Source organism: Rattus norvegicus, chromosome 13 (assembly GCF_036323735.1).
Source record: "Rattus norvegicus strain BN/NHsdMcwi chromosome 13, GRCr8, whole genome shotgun sequence".
Lineage (NCBI taxonomy): Eukaryota > Metazoa > Chordata > Mammalia > Rodentia > Muridae > Rattus > Rattus norvegicus.
The window spans coordinates 45,189,551-45,208,162 of NC_086031.1; the positions used below are offsets into that span (position 1 = coordinate 45,189,551).

General features: G+C 50.4%; 1 protein-coding gene across 2 annotated transcripts in view; it reads right to left on the minus strand.

The window, feature by feature from the left end:
- Window positions 1-217: 217 nt before the first annotated feature.
- Rassf5 (Ras association domain family member 5) overlaps window positions 218-18,612 on the minus strand; it is a 65,510-nt gene continuing 47,115 nt past the window's right edge. The window contains exons 2-5 of one of the 2 annotated variants that reach the window (XM_008769494.4): window positions 5,463-5,573; window positions 4,348-4,645; window positions 3,746-3,861; window positions 218-2,460 (exon numbers count right to left, since the gene is read on the minus strand). In XM_008769494.4, the coding sequence (XP_008767716.1) occupies window positions 2,308-2,460; window positions 3,746-3,861; window positions 4,348-4,645; window positions 5,463-5,573 (678 nt within the window). In that variant the 3' untranslated portion in view covers window positions 218-2,307. The remainder of the gene's footprint in view (window positions 2,461-3,745; window positions 3,862-4,347; window positions 4,646-5,462; window positions 5,574-18,612) is intronic. The other variant, NM_019365.4, reaches the window with a different exon arrangement.

Sequence of the window (18,612 nt, forward strand, 5' to 3'; positions counted from 1 at the left end):
GAAAGCCCTGCTCTTCCTAACACCAGCATGTGCTTTGCTGTACGTCTCCTCTCCTCTCCAGGCTGGAGCGCAGAGACGAGCCAGCCACTGTTTTCTCAAAAGCATGTGAATGGTAGCCTTCCTTCCCAAGCTTACTCAGTCTTCCTCTCTCCGGCCCACTCTCCATAAGATGGTGACATTCAATGAGGACATTCAATGAGGACATTTCCATGGTGAATTGTTTTTACAGTAAGCTTTTATTACTCATTTAAAAAAAAAAACCATGTATAAGAAAAACATTTAGAAAGAAAATATTCTCAAAACAACCAACCACAGAGCCATACAACCATAGAAGGCACTACCAGCAGTTAGACCCCTCTGAGACTTAAGGAACTCCACGTTTCCAGCGGCTCAACCTCAGTAGAGGTCCTGGGTCTAACTGTGCTTTAAAGTCTGAATCTGATCATCCCTTTCTGAATAAACACCTTTTCTTTATATATAGCTATATGCCTCTATGTGTATATACATATATATGTATATACATTTTATATATACATGAATTTTTTTTCTTGTCAAAAATAAAATAGCCATCCATGGAGGGAGGTCTGAGCAGCATTCACAGTGTTTGCAGCAGGAGCCATGCCTTCTCCTAATGCTACACACATGCAGGATGAAGGGAATGAGTTTCCGTATGTCCCTGTAATACACAGCAGAAAGGGGACTTCTCAAGGGAGGGGAGTGTAAGGCTGAGCCTGAGGCGGCAGGGAGCCAGGGGCTATGGCATGCACAGCCTCAGAGTCGCTAGCTCATGGTGCTTTTGCAGCTCTGAAAACTTGGAATGACAGGGATTTGGCATTCTTCTGGGACAGGAGCAATGTGGCCTCAGCCTGGGCTGGGAGGGAACTTTTTAGGCTACACAGAGAAGCTTGGGCTTAAAACAACCCGAGGGGTGTGGAAAGGCAAGCACAACATGAAAGCGGTCTCCTCTGGAGGCTCGATTGGAACACTGGCCTTCTTCTAAAAGGACAAGTTTTTCTCCCTCCATATTGAGCGTCTTTGTGTCCTGGCTACTGGGTGGTATAGTCTGGCTAATTTGTTTTAAGTTTGAATTAGTCAAGAGTTGGAGTCCTAATCTGATGCTGTCAGTGCAGTCTAATAATTTCGAATCTTCAAAGTCAAAGCCTGATCAGGAAGTTTGATGGGAAAGAGGTGTGTGATCGTCGCCCTGTGCTCTGAGAAACCTCCTGTCCTTGCTCTATAGCACCTACTTCCTGCTGGGGCAAGCCAGCAGGAGAGCTACAAGCAAACATGCCCTGCTCTTTTCTCTGAAAACAAAAAGGCACTGAAGTCACCAGGAAAGTCAGGCCCACAGGTTTGCCCATGCTGTGTGAGCAGACCATGCTTCCCACCAGAAAGGACTCCCAAGTTGGAGGACCTTACCACTGTAATCAAAGCTACTACTCAGGCAACAGCTGGAGACCCTAAAGCCCAAGTTGGAGGACGGAGGTGGAACTGAAGGCCAAGGAGAGGCCCCCACTGCAGGCACAGGCCACGAGCGGCTTGGATGTGCTTTGCTGTAATACTTCTGGCGACTCAGCAGGAAACTAAAATTGATAAGTCAATGGCTGGTTTCTCTTTGGTAGAAACCCATAAGAATGGCAACATTAAGTTAAGATTTCAGCATAGCAACACTGGAAGAGACATGCCGAAGTCCCACACAGATGTGTGTGTGTGTGTCTGTGTTTGCAGCATGCGGCCTGCTGGGCAGTGAGAGATGTCGCTTCTGGAATCTCAGGCTGACCGAGGGTCTAGCACAAGAGAAGAGGAGGCACCTTGGGGGCAAGGACGACAGTCCTTTCACGAGCATTTTCCTGCTTTCAAGGACTTAGCTAAAATGAATATGCCACATTTGACCCATAAATATACTCTGTGTGGCAGAAAAAAGAAAAAGGAACAGAACTAAATCCAGAGAAAAAACCCAGGCTCTAAAACCTTTCATTCCTTTTTGCCAGCTGGTGATTGGTTGGAGTTTGGTGAGCAGAGAGGCAACCATTTGGTTTCCGAAAAGCCAGCAGATTGAACAGGGGAAATACTGGTCATTCCACAGGAGTTCTGATCCCAGACGGAAAATCTCCAGAGCCATGGTGTGGTGGGTTAGCAGGAATCAAACCCTGCACAGACACTTCGTGGAAGAGACTTTGTGCCACATCTGTTAACTGCTGGGCAGGCACAGGTGGACACATCAGAGGTGCCTTGAGAATAACTGTTCATTGCAAAATAATTAACAAAATAAATTGGAGGGCACTGAGAGGACAGGAAGTAAGCTGGTTACCCAGGCTTCCCTTGGGACTCTCGTAAGGCCTCCTCCAGTTTCTGCCGGAATTTGTTGTACTTCTTCTGCAGTTGATGGATCTTGTCCTGCTCCTCTTTTTCCAGGATAGTTAAGAAGTTCTGGAGTTCAGGAATGGAAAAGGCATCCCACTGTGAGGCAGGAGGGAGGAGGGGGAGGAGAGGAGGGGAGGAGGAGAAAACAAAGGGAAATGGTTAGATGTTGACATGACTGGAGGCCCTGCTGCTGCTCCAGCGAGCCAGCCATGCACACTATGAGTACCATGAATGACATTTGTGTACTGTACACAACGGTCACGTTAGCCACAAATGGTCAAGTCTGGCAACCTGGTGGATTTCCCAGCCCATACACCCTGTTTTTAAAGGAGTCAGCAGCAGTTGAGGTCTTCACTTTGGTGCTGGACGTGCTCTCCATGGGCAGGTGGAGGACACCTCTCATCAGATGGGTGACATCAGGTTTCACACTTCACCTGCTGCCCCCCTTCTCATGAGCCAGCATACCATGCGCACCCTGGACACTTCTCAGATGGCTCTAGTTGGTCAGGCTGATCCCTCCACGTGGGAGGAAGGACTGAGACTCCTTGAGCACAAGGGAGTATTTTATAGTGTGTCTGGTTTAATCCCTGCACTAGATAATAAGAAACCTGTGGTCCACAGAGAGGTGGGGAAAGCACAGTCATGGGGCTGGCAGCAGGAGAATGCAGACTACAGCGGCACCAGCCCTCCCAGACCCACAGCCAGCAGAGTGCACAGGCCCTCAGGGCATCCCTTTCCCTACAGACACTTCTGCAGACTCAGTACCATGTGGAGTTATCCTGGTTTAAATGAGTGTGGAGCCCTATCTGCCCTCCTGATCCTCCAAAATTCGTTGCCAGCCCCCCCAACTCCTCCAAACAACAAAAGCAACCCTGCTCTGCACACTGATAAACTCTCAGACCCTCCTCTTCCAGTTACTCCTTGGAGACCACACCCACCTATTCTGGGCTTGGAGGATCTCTGCCCAATTTGACCCCATTTTTGCCAGGAGTCTAACACTGATTAGACCCCCTTGAAAAGGAAACCAGCATTTTAGGAGAAAAAGAAATGGTTAAGAAATGTCTATGTCCAGTAGAGCCGAGAGTTGGAGCTTGCAGGCCTTAGGGCAGAACTAGGTGGGGCCTGAACAGAGCTTCTCAGTGTGACCCCCACCCCTATACCAGCCCTATTTTCACAAAGCAGATGAAATCTGTCCCATGGCTTTTACCTTATGCAGGTTGTAACTTGCTTTCCTGTGATGTGCCACACTGATGATCCTGGGTTAAGCACTGAGCCTCTGGCAGTCCTGCAGCCCCACCTACACTCTGCAGTTAGGACAGCAGCACCTGTCTGGCTTCACCTAGCCAGCCAGGACTGGCTTTTGCAAAGGGTCCAGACATACCTCTACGTCTCCGGTTTCATTCTCCTTGAGCACAAAGCTGAGCACGTCGGTGTCAGGACCAGCGAGCAGACGAAGGTAGAGAGGGCAGTCAGCGATGGAGAGTTTCTGGAAGAGCACTGCAAACAGAAAGAAGGGCTGGGCGCTCATCTCAAAAGAGGACAGGATGGGGCCTGGGCTTGGAATGCACAGGTTGGGCAGACAAGGAAAGAGTCATGGTTCTTCTCATGGGTGTGGCCCTGGCAAGGCAGTGGTGGCTCAGAGCCCTCCATCCCCGTATGGCAAAGTTTAGCCCTGTTTCCATTGACAGCATCTTCCAAAGGAAGAGGAGCAGTGGGCAGACTCCCTCCCACTACAGGGATCAGGAGACCAGAGCCCAGGGTGTGTCTTTCCTGTATGGAGGACATGTGCATGGAGCTGGGCACAGTAGGCGTGGGCTGCCTGGTCCTGCCTAGATTTCATGTTGGCTCGCCCATGAATCCCAACACTACACAGATGGCTACAGACCTGCTGCCTGGAAGCCCACACTTCCCATCCAGGACAGACAGTGAAGTTTAGTGACCGTGGGCATTAGCAGACTGGGAAAGGGTTGGGAACTCCCATACCTTGTCCATCTTTGTGTATCCGCTTAAAAAGGGCAAACTTCTGTGGGTTGTCCACAACCATGAATTTCTTGAGCAGCCCCTGGATGACCTCACTGACAGTGGTGCTGCTGCTAATGTGTAGCTGCTTGATGGCGTCAAGTGGCAGGTAGAAGGATGTCCGCTTGTCTGTGGTAGCTGCAGGGTTCACTTCCTTAATGGCATCATAGATGGACTGGGGCCGAATCCCAGCAGGCACCGTCACTGGCCGGCGGAGTTTCAAATGCACTTTGATGAAACCTGTGTAGGTGCCATCTTCACTCTGCAAGGGGGAGGTACATCTTGCCTGATTCTGTCTGGCACTCTGGGTTGTGAACTACAGGAGACCTGACAGGCCACTTCAGCCAGCCTACCCGAGTTCCTTCCTGAGTCTCCTCTCTAGAGGAACTGGAGATAACCCACTCTTCTCATGGGCCAGGAGGTCTGGAGCCCAGTTACCAGAGAGGATTGGTGGGTTCGGGCTTCCCTCACAGGAAGTTTAGCCCAGCCACCCCGACCGTCTGCTAGATAGGTGCCAGTGGTCTTTGTTGGGTCTCACTCTAAAGGCAGAGTCTGTAGGCTCCTCTCTACCTCTCAACTTGGGAGATCCAGCCCAACTCTGGCCTGACTGGCATCTGCATTTTCTCAGGCTCTTGGGTAACTTGGAAGCACCGGAGAGCCAGTTGTTCTCAGTCACCAGCAGGGGGCAGGGCTCTCCTGGTGTCAGCCCTTAAAAACAACTCTGAATCTGTCAAGGTCAGGGGCACCATCTGAGCACTGTAAGCTTGACAGCCTGGGTCAAGGGCTTCCTGGGGCTCGAGCCCCCAGCCCCTCCATCAATGTCATTTAATTCCCCTAAGATCTCTTAGGCAGGGGCATGGAGATCTCTATTCTACACTGCAGTAAGGAGAGGCTAAACTTTCCCAAAGTAGCCAGAGAGTGACTGGGACAGAGGTTGTATCTGGAGCCTATGCTATTTCTCTGGGTCCCTGAGGCCACAGAAAGCTGGGCCTGAGCATAGAGTGAGCTGTAAAGGAGTCGCTGTTCCTGTGGAGAAGGGGCAGAAAGGATGCTGGGTAAGGATGACAAGCTCTACTTACCAACTTCATGCCCAGGCAGTGCTTCTCCCGGCTGTTATAGCTGTCAATCTTCTGCTTGATCTCCTGTATGGTGGGCGGGTGCTGTGTCTCCTCCACAGCCTTACAGACATTCTGAAACAGACAAGTGGCCATGAGTTCAGTGGTTCTCAGGATACAAAGGGCAGTGAGCACACCTCCCAAATGCTGCCTCTCTGGCTGAGAAATAAGTACCAGCATGAGCAGCAAAAGGCCAGTCACTCAAATCTCTCTCAGTCTCAGCTTCCTCACCTATGACATGGAAATAATACCTATCCCAGACTGGCTGAGAGACCAGTGCCACACCTGGGCACTGGCCATGAACGTGGTGAGTGGGTAGAACTCGTGATCGTGGTTTGGAATGGAAAAGGTGCTTACAGATAGCTATGAAGCCATGGTCTGCCCATCTCCAAGAAGTGCTGATAACACTGCAAAGGTGTGAGCACGTGCTGAAAGCTGATAGCAGCAGACAAGGGCATCTGCCTGCCAGTCAGCTCATGTCACTGGCCATGAAGGAACTGTTAGGGACAGGGGGCTAGTACCCCCTATTCTTGCGAGGTCAGCATTTGCTGGGGACCTCATCTATATATGAAGGACTAAGCTGTCTCTCCACATCTCACAGACCTCAACTTCCTGATTCCCAATGACACGTTACCCCCATTTTCCAGGGAGAACACTGGGACTTGGAGGCATTTACCAACTTGCCCAGGACCCTCATCCGCATGTGCAGAGCAAACCAGAAATCCCACATCTGTCCGGCTGCGTTCTCTCTGCATCACCGAGATTCGTTCTTACAGAGTTCCCTGCTTTACTCTGTGACCCCCCCCCCCCCAGGAAAATGGAAGGATGAACTTAATGTGGATGTCAGTATTCCTTGCAGTATGGGTTCTGAGATCCACACAGGTCTTTTTCACAGTCAGTTCTCTGGAGTTCTCTCATGTTCAGGGCCACTTCCCAGTTTGGTTTTCATGCTCCCCTGAGTGGCGTGGCGTATAGGAGCTGGTCAGTGAAAATTCTCCCAGAATTACCCCGACCTTAGAAATCCAGCAGACTTGGGCAGTCAGGAATCCTCTCTGGTACATAAGGCAGCAGGTGCCCAGAGAGGGATGACCTGACGCCATCTGACACCTGCTTGTGGGTTTGGTTGGGGGAATTTTACAACAGTTCCCCACATCACACTGGCATCACCACTGACTGAAGCACAGTGGGGCGCTCACCAACAGAACTCGCCCCTGACCTTTCCTTCCCTCCAGCCTGCCCATTTGCAGGACTTCAGCACGCGCACAGCGGGCCAGCATTTCCTCCCCCAACTCTCCAATCCTACAGGTCACAGAAACTGTAGACCACGTGATTGCCAAGAGCAGTGGGCATTGCTGGGTCTGCATGGTTCCCCTTCCCAGCCCTCCACAGAGACGAGCTAGCATCCTCTTTCAGTAGAGGCTCTGGCCATGGTCTGCTCCTGTGCTCTCTTCACCCACAACTCCTGATGGTAACCATGTTGGCGCTTCAGATGCCTTCTCTGACATACTACCTGTCATGAACACAACAGATAAATGCCAGTATCCCACTGCCAGTGAGTAGCCAAGTTGGAGTAAGAATGAAGTCTATCTAAGCACGGAGCCCAGTTCTCAGTGGACCATATGGTCACCCTAGGGCAGCCCCTTCTGATGTAGGGATCAGCGCCCTACCACACCAGCAATGGTCACTGAATTTTCACACCGCAGGCGTGGGATGAACTGCTGGTAAGACAAGAATGCCTGTGGGGCATTCGTCTACGAAGCCTGGTCAGTGTGTACAGCTCTAGGCATCCTGGTGGGCCTTGCATTATCTATGAAGCTGGCAAGGAGAACTCCTAACATCCGGAGCGAGGGCAGCTGGCAGGCTGTAGGGGCCTACCAGGATGCCCTCTTCCTTGGTTGCTTGAGGTGTGTAAGCCACGTGAGCATCACAGGCTGTCTTTGTTTACGGTTGACCCATTAATCTGGGGACTTTCAGATGGGTCCCTGTCATTCGTCTTCACTTCTGGGACTCCATTTCCAGTCTCCACAAGCTGGGTACATCTCTGTGGACCAGATGTGCCTGGCTGTGGCCCTGCCTTGCTCTCTGGCCATTTCAAGTCAAAATGGGTAGCAGGGTGGCTGCTGTTTTATCCGCCGTTCTGCCCATCTCTAAGGCAGACTGACTCTCATTCCTGGGACATTCTCATATTAAGTGATGGAAAACTCTAGAAGTCCCTGGAAGATCGCTGTTTTCAGTTAACCTCCAGCTATTTCCTTGTTGAAAAAGTAGCTATGCTGTGGCTGCCGGAGGCCCGTTTCCACGCCTACTCTGGACCACAGTGAGTCACAGCTGCCTTGGCTTTAGGTTTCTTCTTCTTCCTGTTCCACTTTTTACTCATTACATCAACCAACCTATTCTGTTCCCTTCCCACAAGCCTGGAAATGACGCAGGCAGCCACGGGCACTCCAGACAGGCAGAGGATGGCATCCCTGGCCCGAGCATCGGAAGGTCTGGTCTTCCAGGAGGGAGGGTGAGCACCACCTTCCTAGGAGTGTCAGCAGCCTGTGTGTGGCCAGCACTGAGAGCCTTGCTCCCACAGAATGTCAGCGCCATGTCGGCACCCAGTTCAGTCTGGCAGCTGCCCACACAGAACCTGCCAGGCAAGGTCTACCCTACAGATGGAATGAATCACTTTCCAAAGTAGGGCCAACCAGTGATCCCCGTCCACGAGCTCAAAAATCCACCGGCAGGGAAACACCGTAGAACCTAGACTAAGGACTCTTAAACTTCCAAGCACATTGGCGTCATCTGGGGATTTTCTAGAAATGTGGTTTCCTGAACTTTCTCCTTAGAGAGTGCCAACTTCATTGATCTGGGTGCAGCTTGGGAACAAGAGTTTTTGAAATCTATCAGATGATTTCAACATGCTTCAGAGTTTAGAAACTGTGAGGAAACCCTCACGACAATTCCATCCGGCTACAGGACTACTATTTTGGAGCCAACAGATAAAAGCTGTCCCCATATTTTACCTAAAAGGCAGTATCCACCGTGTGGACAAGTCAATGACTCAGTAATCTTCCCAAGGACAAGGCAGACTCTGGTTTCTGTTCATCCGACACAGTCTCAGGCCCTCACAGTGAAGGATTTATCTCTGGTGATGAGCACAAAGTCAGAAGCCAGGAAGACAGCACTTGTGTCTTGGGGAGCCCCAGTGTCCAGACAGAATGGGGAACTCTTATGATTTAGTAAACTTGCCAGGTGTCTCCCCGAGAGTTTACCCATCTCGGGACGTGCAGCATGGAAGTGATTCTCTCTGATTAAATCCCTGGCAGGGGCTGTTTTCGTGTCTGGTCCATCCTTGGCTCAGTAGCTGAAAAGCTCCTTGGTCTCATGTCCTGAGCCACAAAGGCAGTGACCACTGTAAGCCCTTGAAGTTCTGGCAGTAAGGAAGTTATAATGTGGAGGCATGACAACCATGTGACGTTGTGTGCTAGTCCTAGGAGCACAGATGCTCTCCCCAGAACAATTCCCGAATATCTATTAAAATTCCCCTAACGGGCTGGGAGCGGTGGAAAGCACCTATGACCCCAGCACTTAGGAGGCAGAGGAGGAGAGTCACTGCAAACTCAAGGCCAGCCTGGTCTACATAATGAGCTATCAAGACTCTTCATCTCAAAAAACCAATTTAAGTAAAAATACCTTTAAGAGCCCCTGCACAAAACAGATTTATGCTATGCCAGATTTTGTTGTATTTTATCTTCAAGGCTACACTGGCTAGTTCTGCATTTCAGTCAGTGACAAACAGAAGTCTTCATTTTGGTTATTCTACTCGAAGGAGTGAGGCCTGTAGCTTCTAATCCCCAAATGGGTCCTGGGCAGACCAAGAAATGTCCAGCAAAATTCACAGAGCGGCAAGTAGGCGGAGGCAGAGAGAGTGCGTCCGCCCTCCCTGCTTGCTTTGCCTTGGTCTACATCACACAGACCTCTCTTTTGCTAAAAAAAAAAAAAATGTCACTCTCCCACTTCTAAATGTGACCAAGTGCTCTCCTCGCCTGGCCTTTGATGGTCTCCCTCCTGTCTCCCCACCTGAGCTGCTTTTCCTGACAGGGCTTCCCTAACCACCGCAGCCCTGCCTGGTGTTGGTGATGACAGTGAACCTTCGGCACCGCCGCTTTCCCGCGCGCGCGCCGTGCATTGTTGTCAGCTTGTTTCCGCTCACGTACCTCCACAGCAGACACCTGAAGAGAGTTACCACCGTCGCCCCCCTCTACAGCTGGAGAAAATGAATCACAGCCAGACTGAAGCTGAGCTGATTGAAAGTCAACCCTCGCCATCTGGGGTCTTTCTACAATCCCATTTCCATCCACCTCCCAGGAAGCCATGTCTCTCCTGGATGGAAGCTCCTTCGTGACCAGGCCAGAATGACTTCTGCTTCTTCTGTGCCCATCAGCACTGGACATGAGGAAGACAATGGACACTTCTCAGGAACCTTCATGGATCCCTCACCGACTGCCGGGGATGGGGTCTCAGCTTCTCTAAGGGACTGTGGCTGGCCTTGGATTTAAATGTAGTCTGTGCTGAGTGAAGTAACCATGCCTTCTTGTCCATCACAGTATCCCAGAACCTCGTTCCTGCTCAAATACCTGGGAGATGGACGGTATATATTTGGGGGGGGGGGGTGGACGGTATGTATTTGGGGGGATGGACAGTATGTATTTGCTTTAGACCCCCACTTAATTTTGTGATCTTAGGAGAATCAAGAGACCCTCCAAATCTTGGTTCCTTCTATAAGTTTGGAATCAAAATCTTTTATCACTCGGGACTGATATAAAAGCAAGACAGTGGGTTCAAAGGTGTTTTAAAGATCAATCAAACCTAACCAAAGGTTTCCCAGGGAAACCAAGCCCTATCCTTCTGAACCAAGTTCATTTCTCTTTGTCCTTGTTCACCTATTCCAGATTGGCCAAAAGGCCTTAGGGTTCATTTCTTTCTCAACACAGGCAGTGGTGGGCAGACTTCTTCTGTGAAGGTTCAGGTGATAAACATTAGGCTTCGGAGGCCACAATCTGTTGTATCTCCTCACCTCCACCCTTGTAACACAGAGGCAGCCACAGAAGGGGGGTAGCCATGGCCTAATAAAACTTGTTTGTGCAACGCACTCATGGGCAGTGAGACTTGCTTTGTGCAGCGTGCCCCATGGGTGGTAGTTTGCTCCACAGAGGGGTTTGCGCAGTTTCCCTCCTTAGAACACACACTCCTCTCCTCCCTCAGTTCCTTCTCTAGGTGGCGCCTAGGGAGATTTTAGCCCACAGCAGCCCTCCCACCCTCTGGACCTTCAGTGTGTCAGTTGTGTGACGTAATTCTCACAGACACGTCTATCCGGTCTCTTCTCCCAAGTCACACCTCCTGTGCATTGTAGCATTTTCCCTGTCCTGTGGTAAGACAGCGCGACAGAAGTGACTTAAGGAAGAAAGGGTTTGTTCTGACCTGCAGTTCCAGGCTACAGTCTACCATGGAGGAGAAGCCACTGTGTGGGAGCCCGAGGGACAGTGAGCGTATCGCATCCATAATCAGGATCAGAGCGATGAATGCATGCTCACTATCATCATTATCATCGTCGTCGTCCTCGTCACCACCACCACCACATCACCATCACCTTCATTGCCATCATCATCACCACCACCATCACCACCACCACCACCATCACCATCATCACTATCATCACCATCATCACCACCACCACCATCATCATCACCACCACCACCACCATCATCACCACCACCACCATCACCTCACCACCATCATCATTGCCATCACCTTCATCACCATCATCATCATCACCATCACTATCACCACCACCACCACCATCATCATTGTTTATTGAGACAGGGTAGCTCTGGCTGGCCTGGAACTCACTATGTTGGCTAGGCTGACCTCGAACTCACAGAAATCCACCTGCTCTGCCTCCTGAGTGTAGGATTCAAGGTGTACACCTCCAGAAACTCCAGAGTCCTTTGATTGGGGAATGATACCACTCAGTAATGGGTCTTCCCGTCCTAGTTAAGGTAATCAAGATATCGACGACCCCCGAGGTGCGCCTTAATCATCTCCCTGGTGATTCTGACTCTGACAAGTTAACACCGCCCCACAGTTTCCTGTGCATTTCCTCACAGCACCAGCTAACGGGCTGCAGTGACTACCCTCTCAGTGAGAATACTATAGGCAGAGGCTTGGTCATTCCCTGGAGTTGTTCTCCTCCCTCCCTGACAGGAGACTTGGCAGAAGCAGGGATGGAATGGGTGGCTGGGCACACTGTCTCCGGGCCTCAGAGTCCTGTTGCAGCAAAGCCGCAGTTACCATGCATCGCAGATCTCTGCAGCCGCGTGTGGATGCTAAACCCACGAAGGAATATTCCGAGCCTGTGAGGCTTCGGCCAACCATTCATTAATCACATGCTGCCTTGTGTTGTTTAAAGATTAGCTCACATCCATTAATTAACCCAGTATCTTCAGTAGCTATTCCCTGGATGGATCGGACTTGTGTTGGATACCTGAGCTTCTTGGTACCCACTGCTGGGCTCAGCTAACATATGGGTTGACCTCCAAGGAGCTATCAGAGAAGTACCTGTGGGCTGGGTGTCAGGGAGGGTCAAGCAGCTGGAATAGACTCCCGGCACACAGCCTGCTATCCCTGGATCCCACACAGTCAAGTCCAAGAGCACCTCTCTGCTCTGCATCCTGAGGGGGTTCCCTGCCAAGAACAACGCATGGGCCTCATGGGCTGCATGGGCCGCATGGGCCTCATGGGCTGCATGGGGCTTAGACTTGGCTTGGCCTACTTCTTGTTGCTTGCTGCTCAGGATGAATACAATACCATCTAGTGACCTGTGACCTACAGCAAGTCACTTCCCCTCTCAAAGCCTTAGTTTCCTCATCTGCCAAACCATGAAGTGATACCAAAGAAACTCTAAGGCCAATGCAGGGCTAAGATTGGGCCCAGAAGATAGGGCTTGCATCACTACTTCCTCCTGTCTTTCAGAGAACTGGGTGTGGGGCTGAGGACCGGAGGACAGCCGGGGCCATCAGAATTGTGTCAGCAACTGTGGTCCAGAGGAGAAGAGCCTCCCCTCCACTCTACCGCTCTGCTCTTCTCGGCGCTTGCCAACCTGCTCTCTCTTTGTGTCAGCAAGACCTTGCCTCAGCCAAGCTCAAGTAGGTCTTGGTTTCCTTTCTCGCTCCTAGCACAGCTGTCAGCAGCAACTTTCATGCCCCTGAGTGGAAACCTTCCCTAAGCCCAAGCCAGGGAGAGAGCTCAAGGCATGTACTGAACAGAGGACCGTGCAGAACCCCCCACCTCCCAACCCCCAGGCCCCAACTCTCAGGGACTCTGTTGGGCTTGCCCTAAATGGGAACCTAAGGTTGCAAGAGGGAACACACCCATCTGTGTGGGCTGGGTTTAAAATGCACACCTCGATGTCCAAGCACAGGTCCCTTTGTGACAGCCTCAATCAGATACAAGAGAGGAATCTCCAGTAAGGAGCACTGTAGGGTCACCTCCTAGTGCCAGGGTGGCATGTTCTGGGATGGTTCCTCTGTCCTACCCATGGCAGTAAGAGGGTTCATCTCATTTATTTGTGGCCTGCCCATGGTTCCCAGAATAAACAGACTAGAACTTCCTAGGCTGTGTTCTCCAGGAGTCACCTACAGCAGAGTGGGAAGGGACTCTATCACAGAGCCACGTGGGACCCAGGTGGCTCTGGAATGGTTAGTGGAGGGGACACAGTATAAAGCAGACTGAGAAACCGGAAAGAGACTGAAGTCCTCAGAGACAAAAACGCAGTGCAGATGGTTAATGGAATCAGTCAAGCAATGAGAACTGAGATGGCTCTAGGTACTGCAGGAAACAAAACAGAGCAGTGTAGCTCCTATGCCTGGAAGCCCACAGGTCACCAGAGGGGGGCAGGCAGAAAGGCATGCACTGTGACACAAATAGGCTCAGAAACATTGCTCATTAGTGACTGGCTTTCAGGCAGCCCTAATTAGCATCATGTGACGAAAGCTAACTTGGTGGAGACCCCAGAGTCCAGTGTCCCCTCCGCCCTTTTGTGTCTGCAGGAGCATTCATCTGCTTGTCCAGGACCAGAGGACAGTAGCTCTCTATGCAGGAGACCCAGGGAGCCCTAGCTCCTGCCCAAGACTCTGCTCTGAGGGCTTCATGGTATCATTGACCCCCTTGAAACTTGACTTGGGACACAGTGTGATACTCAGAGCACCTGAGCTTACTGGGTCACACTATGTTAGGCCACAGTTATGCCAAGTCATGCTTTCAGTTCTGCGGATACCAGAAAGCCAGTCTCCTGGAGGCTCTGATATGCAGTTCGTACATTCGATGTGTAGGGTAACGGAGACGGTACACCCTAAGTGCCTTGCTTGCTATCCATACAATCTGACAGCCCTCAGCTAGTCCGTGGCCATGGGACCAGCGGCAGCAGTACTCACTGACAAAATAGTTACAAAAATAATCACAAGACAAAAGAAAGCCGGGTCAGGGGGACTGTCCCAGTATGAGAGTTCCCTTTCCTTTAACCCGGACCCCTGACAGGCTACACTATGATTTTCAAAAAGTCCTAAGCACTTTTGTCCCAGGTCCTCACCTCCATAAAAACCTGTTGAAAGCTATAATTTATGATCTTATCAGCATGACAGCTATGTTAATATCCGGTGTTAAAGCAGCCTGGGCTAGGGAGATGGCTTGATCAGCAAAGCACCTGCTGTACAGGCATGAGGACCTGAGTTCGGGTCCCCAGCATCCACGTAAAGGCCAGGCTCAGCGGCACATGTGTGACTGCAGTACCTGCAGAGAAAGGAGATCCCTGGGGCTCTCAGTGACCAGCCAGAAACTAAGAAGGACATCCGCCATTGACCTGACTTCCGCACGCACATGCGAGCATGTGTACTCACACATACATGTACACACAACCACAGCCTAGGCAGCATAAGATCCCATCACAAAATAAATAATAACTAATAATTCACTGCAGGTGACTGATGAGGGGAGATATACAGACATCATAAAGAACTCTGGCAACTCCGGGACCCCCGTTGGAGGAGTTAGAGGAAGGATTGAAAGAGTTGAAGGATCTTGCAACCCCATAAGAACAACAATGCCAACCAACCAGAGCTCCCAGGGACTCCCACTACCCAAAGACTAAACATGGACTGACCCTGGGCTCCAACTGCATAGGTAGCAGAGGATGGCCTTGTTGGGACACCAGTGAAAGGAGAAGCCCTTGGTCCTGCCAAGGTTGGACCCCCAGTGTAAGGGCTTGTTGGGGGGCAGGAAGGGGGAGGTGTATGGGGAGGGGAATACCCTTATAGAAGAAGGGGAGGGGAAGGGATAGGAGGCTTATGGACAGGAAACCGGGAAAGGGAATAACATTTGAAATGTAAGTAAAAAAATATCCAATTAAAAAAAAAAGAACTCTGGCAATTCAACAGGAGCATGAACAACCTGAGCAGAAATGGAAAAGGATTGGCTAGGTGTTTCCTCAAGAAAAAGAAAGTTCAATAAGCACTGCTTAGTTAGGGAAATCACAGCAAAGCCCCACTCGATTCCCATCTGACTGGTAATGAGATGTACGTTGTCGGATGTGGAGTGCATCTCGTCTTAAGTGGCCGTCTTCCTTTGCTTTCTGTTACTGTGATAAAGCACTAAACAACTTGGGAGGAGAGGCTTGATTTTGGCTTAGAGTCCATCAATCACGGGACTGAAGCAGGTACCCAAAGCAGGAGCTGAAGCAGAAACCACAGAGGGACACTGCTCGCCATTGCTTGTGTTCTACTGCCCTTTTCCTACAGCCCGGACCCACCTGCCTAGGGATGGTGCTGCCCACAGTGGACAACATCTATTAGCAGGAAAATGCCCCATAGCCATGTCTACAGGACAGTCTGATAGAGGCAATTCCTCAACTGTGGGTCCCCCTTCCCAGGTGGGCCAGGCTGACAAACAAGGCCAGCGATCCCAGTGGTCAGCGTAAACTGGTAGAAGTACTGTGGAGACAGTAAGCTGAGTCCTCAAAGGGTTAACCTAGAATTACCTAGGGTTTAGCAATTCTAATTCTGGACACACATTCAAAAATGAAAGCTTACAGACAACACTCAGCAGACTGGTAAGGTGTGGCTCATGCTCGCAGTGCAATACAGTTTAGCCTTAAAAAGGAAGAAAACCCTGGCGATGCTGTTCCGTGAATAAACCTGGGAAATACTATGCTAAGTGGAATAAAATGGACCCCAGAACACACACCCTGGTAGAGTCCCCTCGTTCTCCGCCCCTGGAGTAATTAGACAGGTAAAGAATTTCAGTTTGGGAAAATGAAAGGTTCTGGAGATTGGGTCTGCAGACCCAGCAGCGAAGTACTTGCTTATCATGCACAAGGCCTCAGGTTCAAACCCCAGTGCCCCCAGAGTTCTAGAAATGGTGGTGGTGATAGTTGAACAACAATGTCGTGCTCCAGAGACTGGAGTGCACTTAGAAAGAGTTGAAATGGGAGACTGTATGTGTACTTCACTGTTGAACCATAGTTGTAAGCTCCCGCAAGCGGGCCTGTCTGTGTGCACAGGCCCTAGGTGTGCTCCCCAGTACTGCATAATAAATAATGAAGGTAAAAGACAGTTCCAGGGGGTTGGGGATTTAGCTCAGTGGTAGAGCGCTTGCCTAGCAAGCGGAAGGCCCTGGGTTTGGTCCCCAGCTCCGAAAAAAAGAAAAAAGAAAAAAAAAAAAGACAGTTCCAGGACCCCAGAAACCTGGAGGCCATTAACTGCCTGCATCCGTGTGGCTTGCATAAAGCTGTGAGTTGCTCTCCATTCTATACGTCAAACATCTTCAGGGTCGATCTAGCTCCTAGACAAGTTAGACCCCATCCTTAGACCTCCAGGCTTAGTTTCCTTTCCTGTGACCAGGCTTCAACTCTGCTTGTCGCTCCTGGCGGGACACAGAGCAGAGTCCCAAGGTGGTTAAGCAGCACAGGAGGGGAGGGCCAGAGGGACTTCAGTGGCCAGCCAGTCCCAACGTGGCATGCTCACACTACATAGGACTGAACAGGACTTGGGAGAGACATCTGAGGAGAATATTACCACGGCTCTGGGGTCCTGTGTGCGAAGATTCAGAAGCCAGGAGGTCTCTTAAGTCTCCAGTTCCAAAGAGTGACTCAAAGAGTTATCCCCATGCCGGTGGCAGGGCGCCCTTGGACCCACTTCAGAGGAGCGGTTAAAATGATCTGTCAGGCTCCCAGCCAGAGAGGGGTCAGAGGTCACACTGACCTGAGCAAGTGTGAACAGAGTCCCCAAGGTTCAGCGAGGGAGGCAGGAGAAGCACGCAGAGACGGCTTAAGGCTTTCCACACACCCTGTGTCCCAGTTTTTGTGGTTAGGTGTGGCCTGTTGACAGCTCCAATGTCAAATGGGTAGACGACAACTCTTTATATTTATACACACATGACATGTATGTAAGTATATACGCACACGCCTACACATGCGGTGAAATTCTGTTACTTGGGATGATCATACTCCCTGCAAGAGCTAGGCTATCTAACAAGCCCCCGCCGCCAGCCACTTCCCTTTTGAGTTGTTGATCAAGGGAGTTAAAGAGACTCCTACGTTATATAGGGTACTGCTGTAGCCTCGGTTGTCCCCAGACCTTGAAGGTCTGACCACATTGCCAAGCACTTTGGAAGGAATTTAGCAGAACTGATTGAGACACCTCCTCCCTGCAGAGTCCTTAGAGCATCGGAAGGTTCTGTGCAAGCTGCCAAAGGAGAAAAGCACTTGCCAGTCCTACCCAGCTGTAGAGCTTACGGACCATGACAGTGACCGGGATAGCAAGAGGTCCCCCGGGGGCGGTAGTGGGGCTCTTACGTCTTGTGGGCAGCCAATAGCCATCCAATTAAACTTGAGGCCAACTCAATAAGAGGAAGCTCATGCCTGGTTCTGTACATCTAAACAACGACCCCTGGGTGGTGAGCCGACAGAACCTACCCCTGCCGCCTTCCTAAGCCAGCGTCATTCCTGAGAGCATTCTAGATGTTTGTCCTTATACCACAGGCAAGGGTGGCTTTCCCCTCTCATCAAAGACAGCTCTCTTCTTTTCTCTTTTCAGCAGACTGAGACTATCACAGAGATCCACAAATAGTCAAAATGAGAGAACAACAGACCACGGGATACCCAAGCACAAGGGATACATCCACTACACAACCCCTGTAACTCAGGCTCTGGACAGCATAGAAGAAGGGGTGCAAAGACTGTAGGAACCCCGTGACCTAGACCTCGGCTTGAGACTGGGTCTTGTATACGTGACAGGGAAGCTACACTCGTGAAATCTCAGGGTTTGTTTATGGAATAAGCCCAGTATGATTATAACACCAACTGATGTGCCAGCATGGAGAGGGGGCGGATCTTACAAGGCCCTGCTCCTACATGAAGGTGATTGCTAACTACTGAGAGAAGGAAAAACTGTCTTCTCCAGGTACATGCCGCCGTAGGCTAGCCAATCCCACGTGGTCAGTCCTAAACAAACACATATGACCAATACTAAATGAACTAAGCAGTCTGTGTGTGTGTGTGTGTGTGTGTGTGTGTGTGTGTGTGCACGCGCGCGCGTGCATGTGCAATACTCAGCTGTCGGTATAAGGATATAGATATATATGTATGTGTGTATACATATATATGTGTGTATATATATACATACACATATGCATATATGACAACAAAGGAGGTCATGAATTTGAGAAGGAATGAGTGGGGATCAGAAAGGACTTGGAGGGGTGACAAGAAAGGATGAAAATTATATAAATATGTAAGTATCCATGTATAAAATTGTTTTTTAGAAAAATAAAACACTTTCAGACCTGGCTCACAAGAACCTCTCATGTCATTCTGAGTCCCTCACCCCCGCTGACGGCGACCAGTTTAATTCTCTGTAAAGGGAAATCAACTTATTTATATTCGCTGACTAAAATCTAGGGGTGGTTTGTCACAAGAGGTAACTGGTCCTGACTGCACAAGATAAAAGCTGTGGCAACTGAAGTCAGCTAGCAGGCCGTCTACATCTACCTCTGCAACCGAGTCCACACTGCTGCCTTG